Source organism: Rhincodon typus, chromosome 1, assembly GCF_021869965.1.
Source record: "Rhincodon typus isolate 14 chromosome 1, sRhiTyp1.1, whole genome shotgun sequence".
In the NCBI taxonomy this organism is placed as follows: domain Eukaryota; kingdom Metazoa; phylum Chordata; class Chondrichthyes; order Orectolobiformes; family Rhincodontidae; genus Rhincodon; species Rhincodon typus.
Window position 1 is genome coordinate 33218067 of NC_063332.1, and position 16160 is coordinate 33234226.

Genomic DNA, 16160 nt, shown 5'->3' on the forward strand with positions numbered 1-16160 from the left:
GCTGCTTGGCCTGCTGTGTTCATCCAGCTCTGCACCTTGTTGTCTCAGATTCTCCAGTATCTGCAGTTCCTACTATCTCTGAGGCAATTGGAATTCAACCTGGAAGAGTGAGAGATAATGCACTCAGGGAGGCTCAACTAGAGGAGTTTTACCAGAATGCTGCATGGGCTGGAGAGTCTGAGCTGTGAAGAAAGATTGCATAGGATTGTTGGATTTTTGGCTGATAGTGGTATGTAAGATAATGAGGGGTATTGATAGGATGAATAGGAAGGCAATTTTTCCATTCATAGACGAGTCAGTAACCAGGGGAACACGGATTGAAGATAAGAGGTAGAAGGCTAAGACGACAGGTGAGGAGAATTTCTTCACCCCCAAAGTGTGGTGGAAGTTTAGAATTCACTACCTGGCTGAGTCAGAAACTATCACAAACATTTAGCAGTATTTTTACATTGATTTGTTTTAACATAGCTTCCAGTGCAAGGGGCCAAAAGCTGGAAAATGAGATTAATGTAGACAGATCTTTGTTGACTGGTGGATTTGATGGGCTGAATGTCTTCCTTCTGCACTGTGAATATCTACTGTACTCTCATAGAATGAGAAAGCAATTTTTTTGAAAGGAATAAAATTCTAATTGGGCTTTACAGATAGTTGCTGACTGAATGTTTTATTAGCTAGAGAGGCCAGAACCTTGGCTCATTGCTTCAGTATAAGGGGTCAATTATATTTAGGAGTTGAAAAAGGAGAAATTTCTTCAATTAAAGGTTTGAATACCTTTGAAATTCTCTATCACAGAAGGCTGTAGGTCATTATTTTCAAATTTGAGATGAACAGATTTCTGCGCACTTAATGTAATCAAGGGATATGGAGATCAGATGATTTTATTGAATGATGAAACAGGTTGAATGAGCTGAATGGTGTATTCCTGCTGCTATCTGTTATGTTCTATGGACAGATATCTTGGGGATATCAATTAAGGTCCAGACAACATACTGCCTCCCTGATATTGAGGAGCGAAACATTAATTCTTATGCTTTAAAACATTTTAGAAGATTGGGAGACCAGTTAAATTGTTATGATTATGGATATTGTTTTAGGTCGAATGAGGAAAGGATTTTGCAGAACATTTTAAGGGAGAGTTTTAAAAAAGGCATCAAGACTGGCATTCATGCAATGTTTATATGCAAATATGCAAAGTATTAATAGCTGGGAATTGAGAAACATTAATTAGAGTGTGGTGTGATGGTGGTGAGGTGTAGGCATCAGTGACTTAACTGTATTAAAAATAAATTTCTTTCATCTCAGAACAAAGGAAGAAGCAGCAGAAACGATAAAGGAGACACAAATTGTCATTTGCTAATGTTCTTTAGAACTAGGAATTGTGCCAAAGAAATGATGTCTGGCAAATGTTACACTGTATTTAAAGAAAAGCAGGGTGAGAAAACAGAACATTACAGCCCAGTTAGTCTTACCTCAACTGAGGTAAACCTCTAAGGGATATTTTATACTTCTCTACTGCTGGAAACTGTTTTAATCCTTGTAAACAGATTTCAGAAATTTGGCTGAATGCCTAATTTGTATTGTGCACAATTAGCAGGGAAGAGTCTCCACTTACAATGCAACATCAGAAAGCCTAATCTCTGGATTCCACATTATGGACTGGGAATAGAAAGATCTGGGCTACCATAATTACAATTTACAATCTTGCAGTGTCTTTAGCATAGTTAAACACACTCAACGATAAATAATAAAAATTTGTATTTTTGCAAAGTTAAAAAAAAGCACTGATTATATTGAATTTAATTGTTTTTTTTCCCCAAAAAATGAGAGTGATGTGCATTTTTGTATTTCGTTACTTCTGGAACCACGTGAACTGTCCCAGCATGTTCCACTGAATCAATAGGTTATATGTAGCTTGATGGACATCACTCTGCAAGTATGGGGAAAGACAAGGAGGCAATTCCTACCATTGCCATAGGCATCATTCTGTATTACACTCTAATGGTCTAGCCACCTGAGCTGTCTGACCCCCAAAGTTAGAAGCAAATCATAAGAAAACGATGTACAGAAGGTATGGCTGGCCGAGACAATTATAAGACATACATTAAAGCACTTCACAGATGTTCTGAAAATTATTCATACTGAGAAAGCACAAGTGAGAAAATCAAAAAGACAAAGTCGATGATTTTCACTTCCACAGATTGTATAGTAACCTGCTGGAGCTGCTCAGGCAGTTAATATAGAACCAACTTGATTTCAATTGAAATGAAAAATGGGCAGGATCTACAAAGGACAATAAGTTCATTAGACCATAAGACGTAGAAGCAGAACTAGGCTGTTCAGTCTGTCAAGTCTGCTCTGCCATTCAATGAGATCATGGCTGATCTGATAAGCCTCAACTCCATATTTCTGGATTTTCACTGTAACCCCTTATTCCCTTACTGATTAAAAATCTACCTCAGTCTTGAACATACTTAACAACTTAGACTCAATACCCCTCTGTGGTAAAAGAGGCTGTTCATGGGTAAAGGAATATCTGGCAACTGGGAGGCTTTCAAAAGCAAGGTAATGAGAGTTCAGGGACAGCATGTTCCTGTCAGTGTGAAGGACAAGGCTGGCAAGAGTCGGGAATACTGGATGACTAGAAATATTGAGGCTCTGGTCAAGAAAAAGAAGGGGGCATATGTCAGGTAGAGGCAGGTGGGATCAAGTGAATCCATTGAGGAGTATGGGCATTTAAGAACACACTTAAGAGGGAAATCGGGAGGGCAAAACGAGGACAAGATAGCTTTGGCACATAAGGGTTAAGGAAAAGAGATTCTATAAATATATTAAGGGCAAAAGAGTAACTAGGAAGAGAAGAAGGCCCTTTAAAGATCAATGAGGCCATTTATGTGTGGAACCAAAGAGATGGATGAGATCTTAAACTAATATTTCACATCAGGATTTTACAGTGAAGAAAGACGTGGAAGCTAGGGAACTCAGGGAAATAAATTGTGATGTCTTGAAAAGAGTCCACATTACAAAAAAAGGTGCTGGAGATCTTAAAATGGATAAAAGTAGATAAATCTCCAGCACCTGATCAAGTGTATCCCAGGGCATTGTGGGAATCTAGGGAAGAAATTGCTGAGCCCCTAGCAGAGACATTTTTATCATCTACAGCCATGGGTGAGGTGCTGGAAGACAGGAGGGTGGCTAATGTTGTGCCATTGATGCTGCAAGGAAAAGCCAAGGAACTACAGACCGGTGAGCCTGACATCAGTGATGGGTAAGTTGTTGGAGAGGATTCTGAGAGATAGGATTTACATGCATTTGGAAAGGCCAGGACTGTGCTAGATAGTCAGTATGGCATTGTACATTGGCAATCGTGTCTCACAAACTTGATTGAGTTTTTTGAAGAGGTGACCAAGAAGATAGATGAAGGCAGAGCAGTAGACATTGTCTTCATGGAGTTTAACAAGGTCTTCAACAAGGCTCTGCATTGTATAGTGGTTGGTAAGGTTAAATCACATGGGATCCAGAGAGAGATGGCTAATTGGGTACAAAATTTGGCTTGACGGTAGAAGACAGATGTTTTGGTAGAGGGCTGCTGTTCAGACTGGAAGCCTGTGACCAGTGGTGCGCTGCAAGGATCGATGCTAGGTTCACTATTAACAGTAAAGAAGGTTAGTTAAGAGTACAATGCAATTTGATGAACTGGGCCAGTGGACCGAGGAATGGTAGATGGAGCTTAATGTAGATAGATGCGATATGTTGCATTTTGACAAGACAAACCAGGACTTGCACAGTTCATGTTAGAGCGCTGGGGAGTGTTGTCAAACAGAGAGATTGAGGGGTGCAGGTACATAGTTCCTTGAAAGTGGCGCCCAGGTAGACAGGTTGGTGAAGAAAACCATTAGGCATGCTTGCTTTCATCGGTCAGAGCATTGAGTGCAGGAGTTGGGACATCGTATTATGGGTACACAAGACATTCGTAAGGTTACATTTGGAATATTGCATACAATTCTGATCACCTTGTTATCAGAAGGATGTTATCAAACTGGTAAGGATGCAAAAAAGAATTGCAAAGAAGTTACCAAAACTTGAAGGTTCGAGTTATAAGGAGAAGCTGGATAGGCTAGAGCATAAGAGGCTGAGGGGTGACCTCATAGAGGTTTATAAAGTCATGAGGGACATTGATAAGGTGAATAGTCAAGGTCTTTTACCCAGGGTAGGGTGTGTCCAAAACTAGAGGACATGGGTTTAAGGTGAAAGAGGAAAGATTTTAAAGGGACCTGAGGGGCAATTTTTTCACACAGAGGGTGATGCATGTATGGATCAAGCTGTCAGAGGAATTTGTGGAGCAATTCCAACATTTAAAAGATATTTGGACAGGTATACGGAAAGGAAAAGTTCAGAAGGATTATGGGCTTAATGCAGGCAAATGGGACAAGTTCAGTTTGGAAAACCTGGTTGGCATAGACAAGTTGGACCAAAGGGTCTCTTTCTGTGCTGTAAGACTCTATGGCTCTAATTCTACTGATTGATTACCCGCTAAGTGAAGAAATTCCTCCTTATCTCTGCTGTAAATGTGTAACCCCTTATTCCCTTATTATGCCCTTGGGTCCTAGAATTATCCAGAGGGGAAATAACCCTGTCAGGCCTGCCAAGAATCATACATTTTTCAGTAAGGTTGCCTTTCATTCTTCTACATTCCAATGAATATTTGTCCAATCTACTTAGCCTTTTCTCATAAAACAGTCCCTCCATACCTGGTTTGAGCTGAATGAACCGTCTCTGGACAACCTCCAATGCCAGTATATCTTTCCATGGATTGGGGGCCCAAAACTGTCCACAGTATTCCAGCTTCTGATTAATGCTGTGTATAGTTATAGCAAAACCTCCCTACTTTTATACTCCATTTCCTTTGAAATAAAGGCCAAAATTCCATTTGCCTTCCCTATTACCCACTGAATTTGAATCCTAGCTTTTTGAGATATGAGGATGAGAACTCTCAAATCCCTCTGTTCTGTCACATTCTGCAGTCTTTCTCCATTTAAATAACATTCAGCTCCTCTATTTTCCTGCCAAACTGCATAACCTCACATATGCCCTCATTATAGTCTATCTGCCAAGATTCTGCCCACTCACTTAACCTGTCTATTGTCTCTCTGCAGACTCTTTGTGTCACTACTAGCCTTCCCACCTATTTTTGTATCATTTATAAACTTGGCTATAGTACATTCACTATCCTCATTCAGTCGCTTAATACATACTGTAAATAATTGTCTGTTTGACTGATTTGAAGATAAAGTAATATTGCCAGAGTCCTACCAGATCCTAGGTCTGCTTTATCATGAGAGAGACGAGGGTCTTTACAACTCAGGCAACGGGAGTGGCTGAGAAGGAGAGTCATTGGTAGTAACCTCAGTTAGTATGGGAATGAAACCGGTTATGCTGGCATTGACCTGCATCACAAACTAGATCCTCAGCCAAATGAGCTTACCAATCCCCATTGCTGAAGGTAAAAGTTTACCCCCAGTAGACAAGAAATGGTAAGTATTAGACAATGGATGTCAAGTTCAAACACTAATGACACTTTGTTATTGTCGTAAAACATCCCACCTCGATGAGCCATCTGGAACATCCATAGACGTAGACCTCTTCCAATGCATCTTTTTTTCCAATGACTGTTTCTTTTCCATTAGCTCTTTCTTCTCCTAAACAAATATTTGAAGTATAATTTCAGGAATCCTCTCAGAACACAAAATGTTTAAAACTTAAGAGAGTTAGCATTAAATTTTCATATGGATCTAAAAAAATTAAAAGTGATAAAACACTGTTCATCCAACTTGTCTTTTTGTTTGGGCCTTTATTTAGGATCTGTGCGAAACTTCATTTTCCTCTCATAGAAATTTAGTTAATGCATTCCTTTAAGCTTCCCTTGTGTGCTGTTTTGATACTGATGTTAATTCATGAAACAGGTTGTGTTAAAATAGAATGGAAAGGAATTATGTGTGAATATACTAACTAGTGCATTGCCAGAGGAAACAAGACTTCAGAAATCTCAGCTCCAGGTGGGACCCAAAGAGTAGGGTAGTTATCAGATTATAAGTTGATGAGGGGGTCACTCAAACAGCACTAGTTTGTGCTTGATTAAGGGACTGGAATTAGGGCAGAATCATGGCCACTGAGAGCCAACCCTGGTCCTTGCTTATGACATCTTTCTCCTTGTGACCCGAAACCCATCCAAAAAAAAAGATCCTTACCTGACATCTTGCTCGCCCTGATCTCGGTTATACTCTAGCAGCAGCCGCAGTCTTAGCGGCGTTACTGAAGACGAAAGAAGTGCACCTCTAATTGGCCAGTGGCTCTTGCTGGGCAGGCATTATGCCAAACGCTCCATCCCGCACCCTACCCTAGGCCCTTATTTCGGATGAAGGCACACTGCTGCCCCCCAGACTGCCTGATTGAAGGGAGACACAGACACCTCTGCTCATAAAAAATCAGTGTGGGTTTCTTGGCATTTTTTCAGCGTGAAAACCTGATCTTTCATAATCAGATAAAAAAATGGAGCAACTTCATCCCTCAGAATGGATGGAAAGGAGTGTGTACGGATGATAATGAGCAGAACCTCTCTAGGAACATTACAGGCAGTGATTCTGTCCAGATATGGTGCAGTGATTGGAAATAAGAGCATAATATCCCCCATGAGGACCCAGTGTGTTGACTTGTCGGCACCATTCCCCACTGGAACAATTCCCCAGAGGCTGGATCAAGGTCAGGAATACTGTCTGCCTTCAAAGTCATTGGCAGTCAATTGAAGTAAGTTAAAGTCCAATTAAGGCTAATTATCACAGGTTGACTGGAATTTCCCAGTCGGCCTGTGGGATCTCCTGCAGCATTAGCAGCACGGATACCAAAATACTGCCTCCAAGCAGACTTTGCCTCTGCTGCCTCCTGTTGCTGGACACCCTGAAGGGGCATTTTTTTTTAAATTTCAGATTTTATTTTTACGTTGCTGAGAGGCTGCCTTATAAAGCCTTGCTATACGTCCTTCTGTGCTGGACGGCCACCTTTGTGACTCCACCTGTTGGGCAGCAAGTACATTCTCTCACCAATCAATGGAAAATTGCTTCCAACACATTGCTGGGTTGGGCCCTGCACTGCACACCCCAGCATCAGAGTCCTGACCCAACACAGGAAATAGCACTCTGTGAAACAATATTGAAGCAGAAGGGCACTTAGGATGGACCCCAATCTCAAACACATTGAAATTGTTTCTTCTCCTGATCAGGTTGTTCACCCTAGAATTTCAGACAGGGTTAGCAATATTGAAGTTGTTGGATTTTATGCTCCAACCTATTGTGCGCCTTAAGGTCTCCCGAGGGAATTTTCTTCAGGCTCTTACCTTCTCCATCCTCTCTATTAGTTTTTCCAGTTCTTTGGCTCTGTTCTGTTTCTGCTGAAGTTGCAACACCAGGTTATTGTAATTTTCCACACTTCTCTTCAAACTTTGCTCCTGCTCCTCAGCAAAAGTCTGAAAAGGAAGTGAAACATTTTGGAAGAGGTCATTGCTTTAATCAAATGATCAATTGATAATTTTGTTCTTGTTATTGCACCTCCAATTTGCTCTAAATGAAATAAAACAAATAACTGTGGATGCTGGAGTTCAGAAACAGAAGCAAAAATTGCTGGAGAAACTCAACAGGTCCGGCAGCATCTGTGGGAAGAAAGAAGAGTTTTAGGTCTAGTGATTCTTCATCAGCTGAAGAAGGGTCACGACACTCGAAATGTTAACTTTGCTTTCTTCCCACAGGTGCTGCCAGATCTGCTGAGTTTCTCCATTAATTTATCTTCTTGTTCAAAAAAAAACCTGTCTAGTTTTTAGGGGCTCTGGCTCCAACATTGTTCCCATGGCTTTAATTCATCATGTAATAAAGACAACCTGCTCTTGGAGCTGCCATCGAAAAGTCCATTCTCCCAGGGTTGGGGAGACCAAAATTAGCATTGGTTTAAAGTGAGAAGGGAAAGATTTAAAAGGGACTTAGGGACACTTTTTCACACAGAGGGTTGTGCGTGTATGGAATGAGCTGCCAGACGAAGTGGTGGAGGCTGGTACAATTACAACATTTAAAAGGCATCTGAATGGGTCCATGAATAGGAAGGATTTAGAGGGATATGGGCCAAATGCTCACAAATGGGACTAGATTAATTTAGGCTATCTGGTCGGCATGGACGGGTTGGATCGAAGAGTCTGTTTCCATGCTGTATATCTCCACGACTCTATGCTGTCAAAGACTGATCTCTGGAATATCCTTCCTGGATATTTTGGTGAAGTATAGGAACTGAGCAAATTCAATTGTGTTAACCTCTATAGATATGCAAATCTGTCAAATGTTTGTCTTCCTCATTCTGTCCTTGCCTTTTAATTTTTAATTTTCAGACTGATGCTCAATGACGCTGACCTGTAATTTGTGCTTCTCTTCATCATGTCGTTGTCTTAGTTCATCCATCTGCCTTTGGTAGTTTTCGAAAAGTTTTTGTGAGGCATTCCGAAGTGCTGCAGCTCCTGCTTCTTGACAGGCCTCCAGCTAAAGACATGAAGTATTTCAACATCAGAACTCACAGTGAAAACATATATACCCAACAATCGACTTCCCTAGCATCTTCCTCAATCCCGACTAGGAGCTCATAGTATTGTGGGGAATGCATGAGTAAGGCTTGAGGATTGGTTAACACACAGAAGATGGAATGTCAGGATTAATATGTCTTTTTCAGGTTGGAAAGATGGAACCAGTGGAGCGCCACAAGAATCAGTCCTGGGGTCTCATTTATTTATTATCAATATCAATGACTTGAAGCAGGGGACAGAGTGCAGCATATCCATATTTGTGACAATACAAAACTAAGTGGGAGGTGATATTGTGATGAGGACATAAGGAATCTACAAGATGATACAGATAGGTTGAGTGACTGGGCAAAAACTTGACAGATGGAAATTAATGTAGAAAAGTGTGAGACTATACACTTTGGGAGGAAGAATAAAAAGGCACACTTTTAATTAAATACAAACTCCAGACTCCAAAAAACATACAGCACAGAGAGGTCTGGGTGTTCTTGTACATGAAACATTAAAGTTAGAATGCGGGTACAGCAAGAAATTAGGTAAATAGAATTTTATGCTTTATTGTTAGAGGCCGGAGTTTAAAATCAGAGAGGTCTTGTTACAACTGTGCAGGCTGTTGTTGGGGCTGAGCCTGAAATATTGTGCACAGTTTTGGTCCCCACATCCAAGAAAGGATACGCAGGCATCTGAAGCTATTCAAAGAAATTCACTGGGGTGAAGAGTCAACAATAGGGAGTGCTGAAGAAGGGTCAAGGTACCTACGACATTAACTCTACTTTCTCTCCACGGACCTGCTGGCTTTTTCACAGAATCATAGAATCTCTATAGTGTGGAAGCAGGTCATTTGGCCCATCGAGTCCACACCAACCCTCTAGAGAGCATCCCTTCTAGACCCACTAAATATCCTATCCCTGTAAGGCTGCCTTTACCATGGCTAACCAACCTAGCCTGCATATCCCTGGATACTGTGGGCAATTTTAGTATGCTCAATCCATCTAACCTGCAGATCTTCGGACTGTGGAAGAAACCAGAGCACCCAGAGGAAACCCACGCAGACACGGGGAGAATGCGCAAACTCTACACAGACACAGTTGCACAATGGCGGAATCAAAACCAGGACCCTGGTGCTATGGGGCAGCAGTGCTAACCACCGAGCCACCATGCTGCCCCACATTTTCCAGTAATTTCTGTTTTTGTTGGTATTGTACAAATAAGGAGGGCTTGGTACAAATATACTCAGCTGAAATAACTGCACAAAGGCCGATATCCTATCACCAAGTCACCCTTTAGCTTGGAGTAAGTCGCCTGAACTGAGGAGATTCTAACCTCTCGGTTTTTTTTTGTGGAAATAACTTTATTAACAGACCACCGCCAGGAAAAGCACCCACACAACAAAAGCATCAGGAACAAGGGGGTCAGCCAAGGATTTTCTGATTGGCCCAGGTTAACAACACCAACCAATGATCTCATAGTCAATGAGGTCAACCTGGTTCCAGTCACTACACCCCTCCCCACTCCTAAGTCAGGAGAAATACACCTGGTCTTTGGCTTGTAGCTTTTCCTGTGGTGTCTTCACTCCAAATCTGGTTCCTCTGATTCGGACTCTGACACGGGCGGCATCTGCCAGACTGTAGACCATCTCTTGCATCTGGAGCATCTCAGGAGAGTTTTCTCCTCTTCTTTCAGTGGTAAAGCCATCAAAGCTGCATCAATCTCAGACTCTGAGGTTTGCCTGACACTAAACGAAGTGGGAGGAACCTATGGTTTCTGACAGGCTTTCGGGCTGTTCTGAGGGGCCAGGTACGTTTTGCTCCTGCCCCGTTTGTGAGGTAACAGTGTTTAGGTGATCCGCATGTTTGTTCAGGACTGCCTCACCTACCGGAACTTTGTAAGTGATGGGACCTGACCTTGCATCAACCTCGCCTCATACCCAAACAGGGCCATTTCTATGGTTCAGGCACCAAACTTCATTCCCCGAATTAAATTGTCTCTCTCGCTTAGAGGAGGCATGTGGCCAGCATTGGCATTCCTGCTGCTGTTTCACTCTCTCCTACCTCCCTCACCCTAGTCTGGAAATACCAGGTTTAACCTGGTGTGGAGTCTTTTCCTCATCGGCAACTCTACTGGAGCTATCCCTGTTGTTGCATGTGGGATGGTCCTATAAACGAACAGGAACTGGGACAGTTTGGTATCAATTGATGCTATAGGCTGCTTCTTTAAGCCTTCTTTCAACATTTGGACAGATCTTTCCACTAGACCATTGGATGATCGATGGTATGGAGCTGTCCTAATGTGCCGAATGCCATTTTGGGAAATATTTGAATTCCCTGCTGGTAAATGATATCCCATTGTCCATGACCAATACTTCTGGGAGTCTGTGTATCATAAATGATGCTCGCACCTTCTCATCTCTGAGTTTGCCGAATGAACTTCAGGCACATCCAACCACTTTGAATGGGCATCTGTAATGACCAGGAACATTGAGCCCACGAAAGGACTGGCATTATCTACATGCAACTGAATCCAGGGCTTTCCCCGAATGTGGGGGATGCTGCTGGTGGTAATTTTTGTCCTTGTTGGCACTCTGGGCACTGGCCCACCAATGCAGCTTTGTTGGCATCTAACCCTGGCCACCAGACACAGCTTCTCGCTAGTATCATCATCTTGGAAACCCCTGGATGAGCTTGGTGGAGTTCAGCCAGTATCTGGCGGTGACCTTCACTCGGGACAATCGCACTTGTTCCCCATAGTGATATGCCATCCTCTACGGTAATGTGGTCTCGCTGGGTCCAGACAGGTTTCAATCCTGGTTGCGATGGCCCTTCTGCTTCACCCATTACCACCAGCTGTTTCACTTTTGTTAGGACAGGATGTTTTTGTGTCCACAGCCAGATATTGTCAGCGGTGACTGGAAGGGTGTCCAGGAAGTTTGCAACCAGAATGGATTCTTCCAGGGTTGGTACGACCGGTGGAGTATCTGCCAGTAGGAAGTAGCTCAGGGCATCTGCATTAGCCACTTGGGCTTCCTGGATGGCATTCTAATTTGTACAAACTGAGAATAAGGGCCCAACGCTGAATTGTACTGGAAGCTATGGGTAGCACTGCCTTGTCTTCCTTTCATTGCCCTAGCTATCCGTAAAGGTACAGGTGGAACTCCGTCACACCAAAGATATCCACCAAACCTTCCTTCTCTATTTGGGCGTATTTGCATTACTCATCAGCCAAATTCCAGGAAACATATGTTATTGGGCATTCCTCTCCATTGGACCGCCGGTGACCCAACACTACCCTGATACCCAACGGGTCAGCATCGCATGTCAGCATTGCCTCTCGCTTCAGATCGTAGTAGGCCAATACCTTAGATGATGATAGCTGATTTTTCATTTTCCTGAAGGCTACTTTTTGGCTACGCGACCATTTCCAAGGCTGACCCTTTTTCACTAGCAAGTGTAAGTGTACCATGATGGAGGCCAGGCTACGTATGAATTTTCTGTAATAATTCACTAACCCAAAAAAAGACCCAAGCTCACATACAGATGTGGGAGCCAGGGCTCCTTTGATCACGCTCACTTTCTCTTCCAATGGATATAAACTGCTTTTGTCGACTCTGTAACACAAGTAGGTCACTTGGGGTGCTCGGAACTCACATTTCTCCCTTGTAAGGTGTACGTCCTCCTGGGAGAAATAATTAAGCACTATGTCCAAGTTCTTTAAGTGCTTTTTTTTTGGTCTTCCCAATTATTAATATGTCATCCATATAAATGGCAACCTGGGGTAGCCCTCGTAAAATGTTCTTCATGGTCCGCTGGAAAATGGCGCAGGCTGACAATACCCCAAATGGCAGACTTGTATATTGATATAAACCCTTATGGGTATTAATTGTACCGTACTTCTGGGACTCCTCATCCAGTTGCAGTTGCAGGTGGGCGTGGCTCATGTCAGCTTCATAAAGGACAACCCTCCTACCAACTCTGTGTACAAGTCCTCTATGCGAGGGATCGGGTATTTATCCAGCTGCGAGAAGCAGTTTATCATTTGTTTAAAATCCTCACAAAAGCAAACTGAGCCATCAGGCTTCACAATCAGTATGACTGGTACTGCCCATTCTACAAACTGCACTGGTTTGATGATTCCTTCACTCTCCAGCCTCCTGATTTCTGCCTCTACTTTTGCCCAGAAGACAAATGGCACCAGACGGGCCTTGCAATATCTCGGAATTGCTTCCTGGTCATCATATAAAGTGGCTTTGGCCCCGTTGATAGCCCCAAGCCCTTCCCAAAAAACTCCTGGGTATTTCACTAGGACTTCACTGAGGCAGCCACTTTCTAATCGAAAAATGTTGAGCCAATCTTGGTGAATATTTCTGAACCAATTCCACCCCAATCGGCTTGGGCCTGAGCCTTTTGCTACCATCAATGGTAACTGATTCTCATAGGCAACCAGAACCGAAGTTGTACCCTTAATCTACAACATTCCTCAGTGTATGTTCTCAGTCTGGCTGAGGTTAAAGGCAGATTCTGCAACCAAAGATACAGCTGCACCGGTATCGACCTCCATGGGAACTGGGTAAACATTTAACCAAACATTAATTTTAATCGGTTCCGATTTGACTGTCACTAAGTAATTTAATTGTTCCAACCCACATGTAGGGGGAGTTTTCAGGATGTGAACTCTCCTGGGTACCGGCCTATGAGCTCTCTTACTGAAGTCAGGCCTTGTAGGACTCCTTTGCTGTCTGCAGTCAGCATACCAACAGCACTACAATGCCCTGCCAACCCAGATCCTGAAGAACTTTTTAGCCGCTTGGTGAGGCTTGGCTTTGTTGTGGGGTTCTGTTGTGGGTTGGCCTAGGGTCCCTCTGCTCAGGATATGCTCTGCGTCAGGCTCTGCGATTGCTTACACTCAAGTGGTGTTCCCCAAGCTCAGTCGGAGAGGTGAGGATGGTTACTTCCATTGGGATGCCCTGTAGAGCTCATGCTTCACTTGCCACATTTTCTAATGACAAGGCCAGCTGCAGTGCCTGTTCGAAGTCCAGTCAGGCTTCGGCCAGTAGGCGCTTCCGCATGATTATATCATTAATCCAACATACCAAACTGTCTCTCAGCATTTCTCGCAGGGTTAGCACAAAATCACATGCCTCTACCAGTCGTCTCAACAACATCAAAAATCCTGATACGGATTCCCCCGGTTCACTAATAGCCGAATGAAAACACTAGCGTCTCAGAATTAGAGGAGGTTTGAAGTCGTAATATTCCTTAAGTAACTTCTTCAATTCTTTGAAGGTTTTGGTGTTTGGTGCCTCTGGGAAAGTTAAGCCCCTTATAACTGAGAATTTTTGGGTCTGCAAACAGTCCGAAGGATTTACTTGTTGCTTTTCACCTGCCCCAATGTCATTTGCCCGGAATAAATATTGCATTCCTTCCACATACTGAGTCCAGTCTTCGACAGCAGGGTCAAATCAGCCAAGCTTCCCAAATTGAGGCATGATGCCAGAAATACTTACCCCAACTCCACTTGTTGATGACTGTAACAAGCGAATGTCTTGTCCTGTTTTCTCTCATTACCACTGAAATAGCTGCACAGAGACTGGTAATCTGTCACCGAGTCTCCCTTTATTTACTATCACCAGCCAGTTTGGAGTCAGTCATCTGGGCTGAGGAGATTTTAAATCCCTTGTTTATATATTTTTTTCTTTTATACACAATAAAAACACCAGGTGTGCAAATAACTTTATCAACATAACCACCACCAGGAAAGACACCCATGTGACTAAGGAGTCAATAGCAAGCAGAGCCCTGGGGGCAATGCCTATGTGAACAAGAAGGTGAAGGAGAGGATAGGGATTAAATCAAAATGGAATTGGAGGGGGAGATAAAACATTCCACACCCCGTGGTGCCCAATCTCCCGAAATGTATCAAGTGTGCTTGTGAACACTGCGTACTCCTTCTCCAGGGAGACCCGGGCGCGGACGTAGCCGTGGAAAAGAGGCAGGCAGTTGGCCATAAGGACCTCCTCCATGGCCCACTGCCTGGGCCTATTAATGGCCAGCTTGACCAGGTCCAGGAGCAGGCCCACGAGGAGATTCTCAGACTTGCCCACTCCCCTCCGCACCGGGTGCCCAAAGATCAGGAGTGTGGGGCTGAAGTGCAACCAAAAACACAAAAGGATGTCTTTAGAATAACTGAAAAGGGAGTGCAAGTGCCCACACCTAATTTATACATGGTTCACGGACTCCACAGCGCCACAAAACAGGCATTTGGGCTGGGAGTCCATGAACCACCGCAATCTGCGGTTACAGGGCACTGCTGCAAGCAACTCCTGGTTATATTGGTCAGCAGCACTTTCCTGATTGGCCCAGGTTAACAACCCCAATCACTGACCTTGTAGTCAATGAGGTCAACCCGTTTCAATCACTACAACAGTGAGGCCTGACCTGGAGTATGGGTATAGTTTTGGTCCCTATATTTAATAAAGGATATACTGACACTAGAGACGGATTAAAAGAGATTCATGAGATTGATTCCTGGATGATGATGTATCAAGAACGGCTAAACAGGTTAGACCTTTATTCATTAGAGTTTAGAAGAATGAGGGGTGATCTTATTGAAACATATAGGATTCTGAGGGGGCTTGACAGGGTAGACATTAAGAAGATGCTTCTGCTTGTGCGCATCTTGAACCAGGGGATACAGAATAAAATGACTCTCACTTAAATCAGAGATGTGAAGAGGAATTTCTTCTCCCAGATGGCAATGAATATCTGGAATTCTCCACCCCAAAGAATTGTGGAGGCAAAATCTCTGAAACTATTTAGAGAGGAGTTAGGTAGATTTTTGAACTATCAGGGAGTTGGTGTTAATGCTGAGCTAGCATTAAATAGGAGTTGGGGCCTATGACACATCAGCCATGATCTTGTTAAATGGTAGGTCAGGCTTGAGGGGCCGAATGTCCTACTCCCACTGCTATTTCTCATATTGTCACCTACTAGCTGACTTATAAACAGGGAGTAGGTGTAGGCCATTCAACCCCTTGAGTATGGTCTGCCATTCATGGCCAAACTGATGGAACTTCAAATGTTCACTCTAATAACCCTAATAATCTTTCACTCTCTTGCTTAACAAGAATCAACACACCTCTGCCTTAAAAATATTCAAGGACTTTGCTTCCATCAACTTTTCAGGAAAAGAGTTACAAAGACTCATAACCGTGTGAGAGAAAATTTCAATTTTAAATAGGTGACTCCTGATTTTTAAAGTGATTTCAAGTTCTTGATTGTCCCATAAAAGGGAACATCCTCTCCATATATACCCTGCCAAAACCCCTCAGGATCTTCAATGCTTTAATCTTCTTGCTGTTCTATAGTCCAGCAGGTATAAGTCTGGTCTGTCCTATCTTTCCTGATAAGACATATTCCAGGTGTGGTAAACCTTCTCCGAACGGCTTCCTTCCTTACATCCTTCCTTAAATGACGTGACTCACAATGTGTACGGTGCTCCAAATGTGTCTCACCAGTACCCTGTACAACTGAAGCATAACTCTTTTCTTTTGTATTCA

General features: G+C 43.1%; 1 protein-coding gene across 1 annotated transcript in view; it reads right to left on the reverse strand.

Annotated features, from left to right (window-relative positions):
* LOC109935848 (coiled-coil domain-containing protein 68) overlaps positions 1-14624 on the reverse strand; it is a 26574-nt gene extending 11950 nt beyond the window's left edge. The window contains exons 1-6 of the mRNA XM_048604065.1: positions 14493-14624; positions 12176-12280; positions 11446-11643; positions 8445-8570; positions 7388-7516; positions 5602-5696 (exon numbers count right to left, since the gene is read on the reverse strand). Coding sequence (XP_048460022.1) covers positions 5602-5696; positions 7388-7516; positions 8445-8570; positions 11446-11643; positions 12176-12280; positions 14493-14624 — 785 coding nt within the window. The remainder of the gene's footprint in view (positions 1-5601; positions 5697-7387; positions 7517-8444; positions 8571-11445; positions 11644-12175; positions 12281-14492) is intronic.
* Between the last annotated feature and the right edge of the window lie 1536 nt (positions 14625-16160).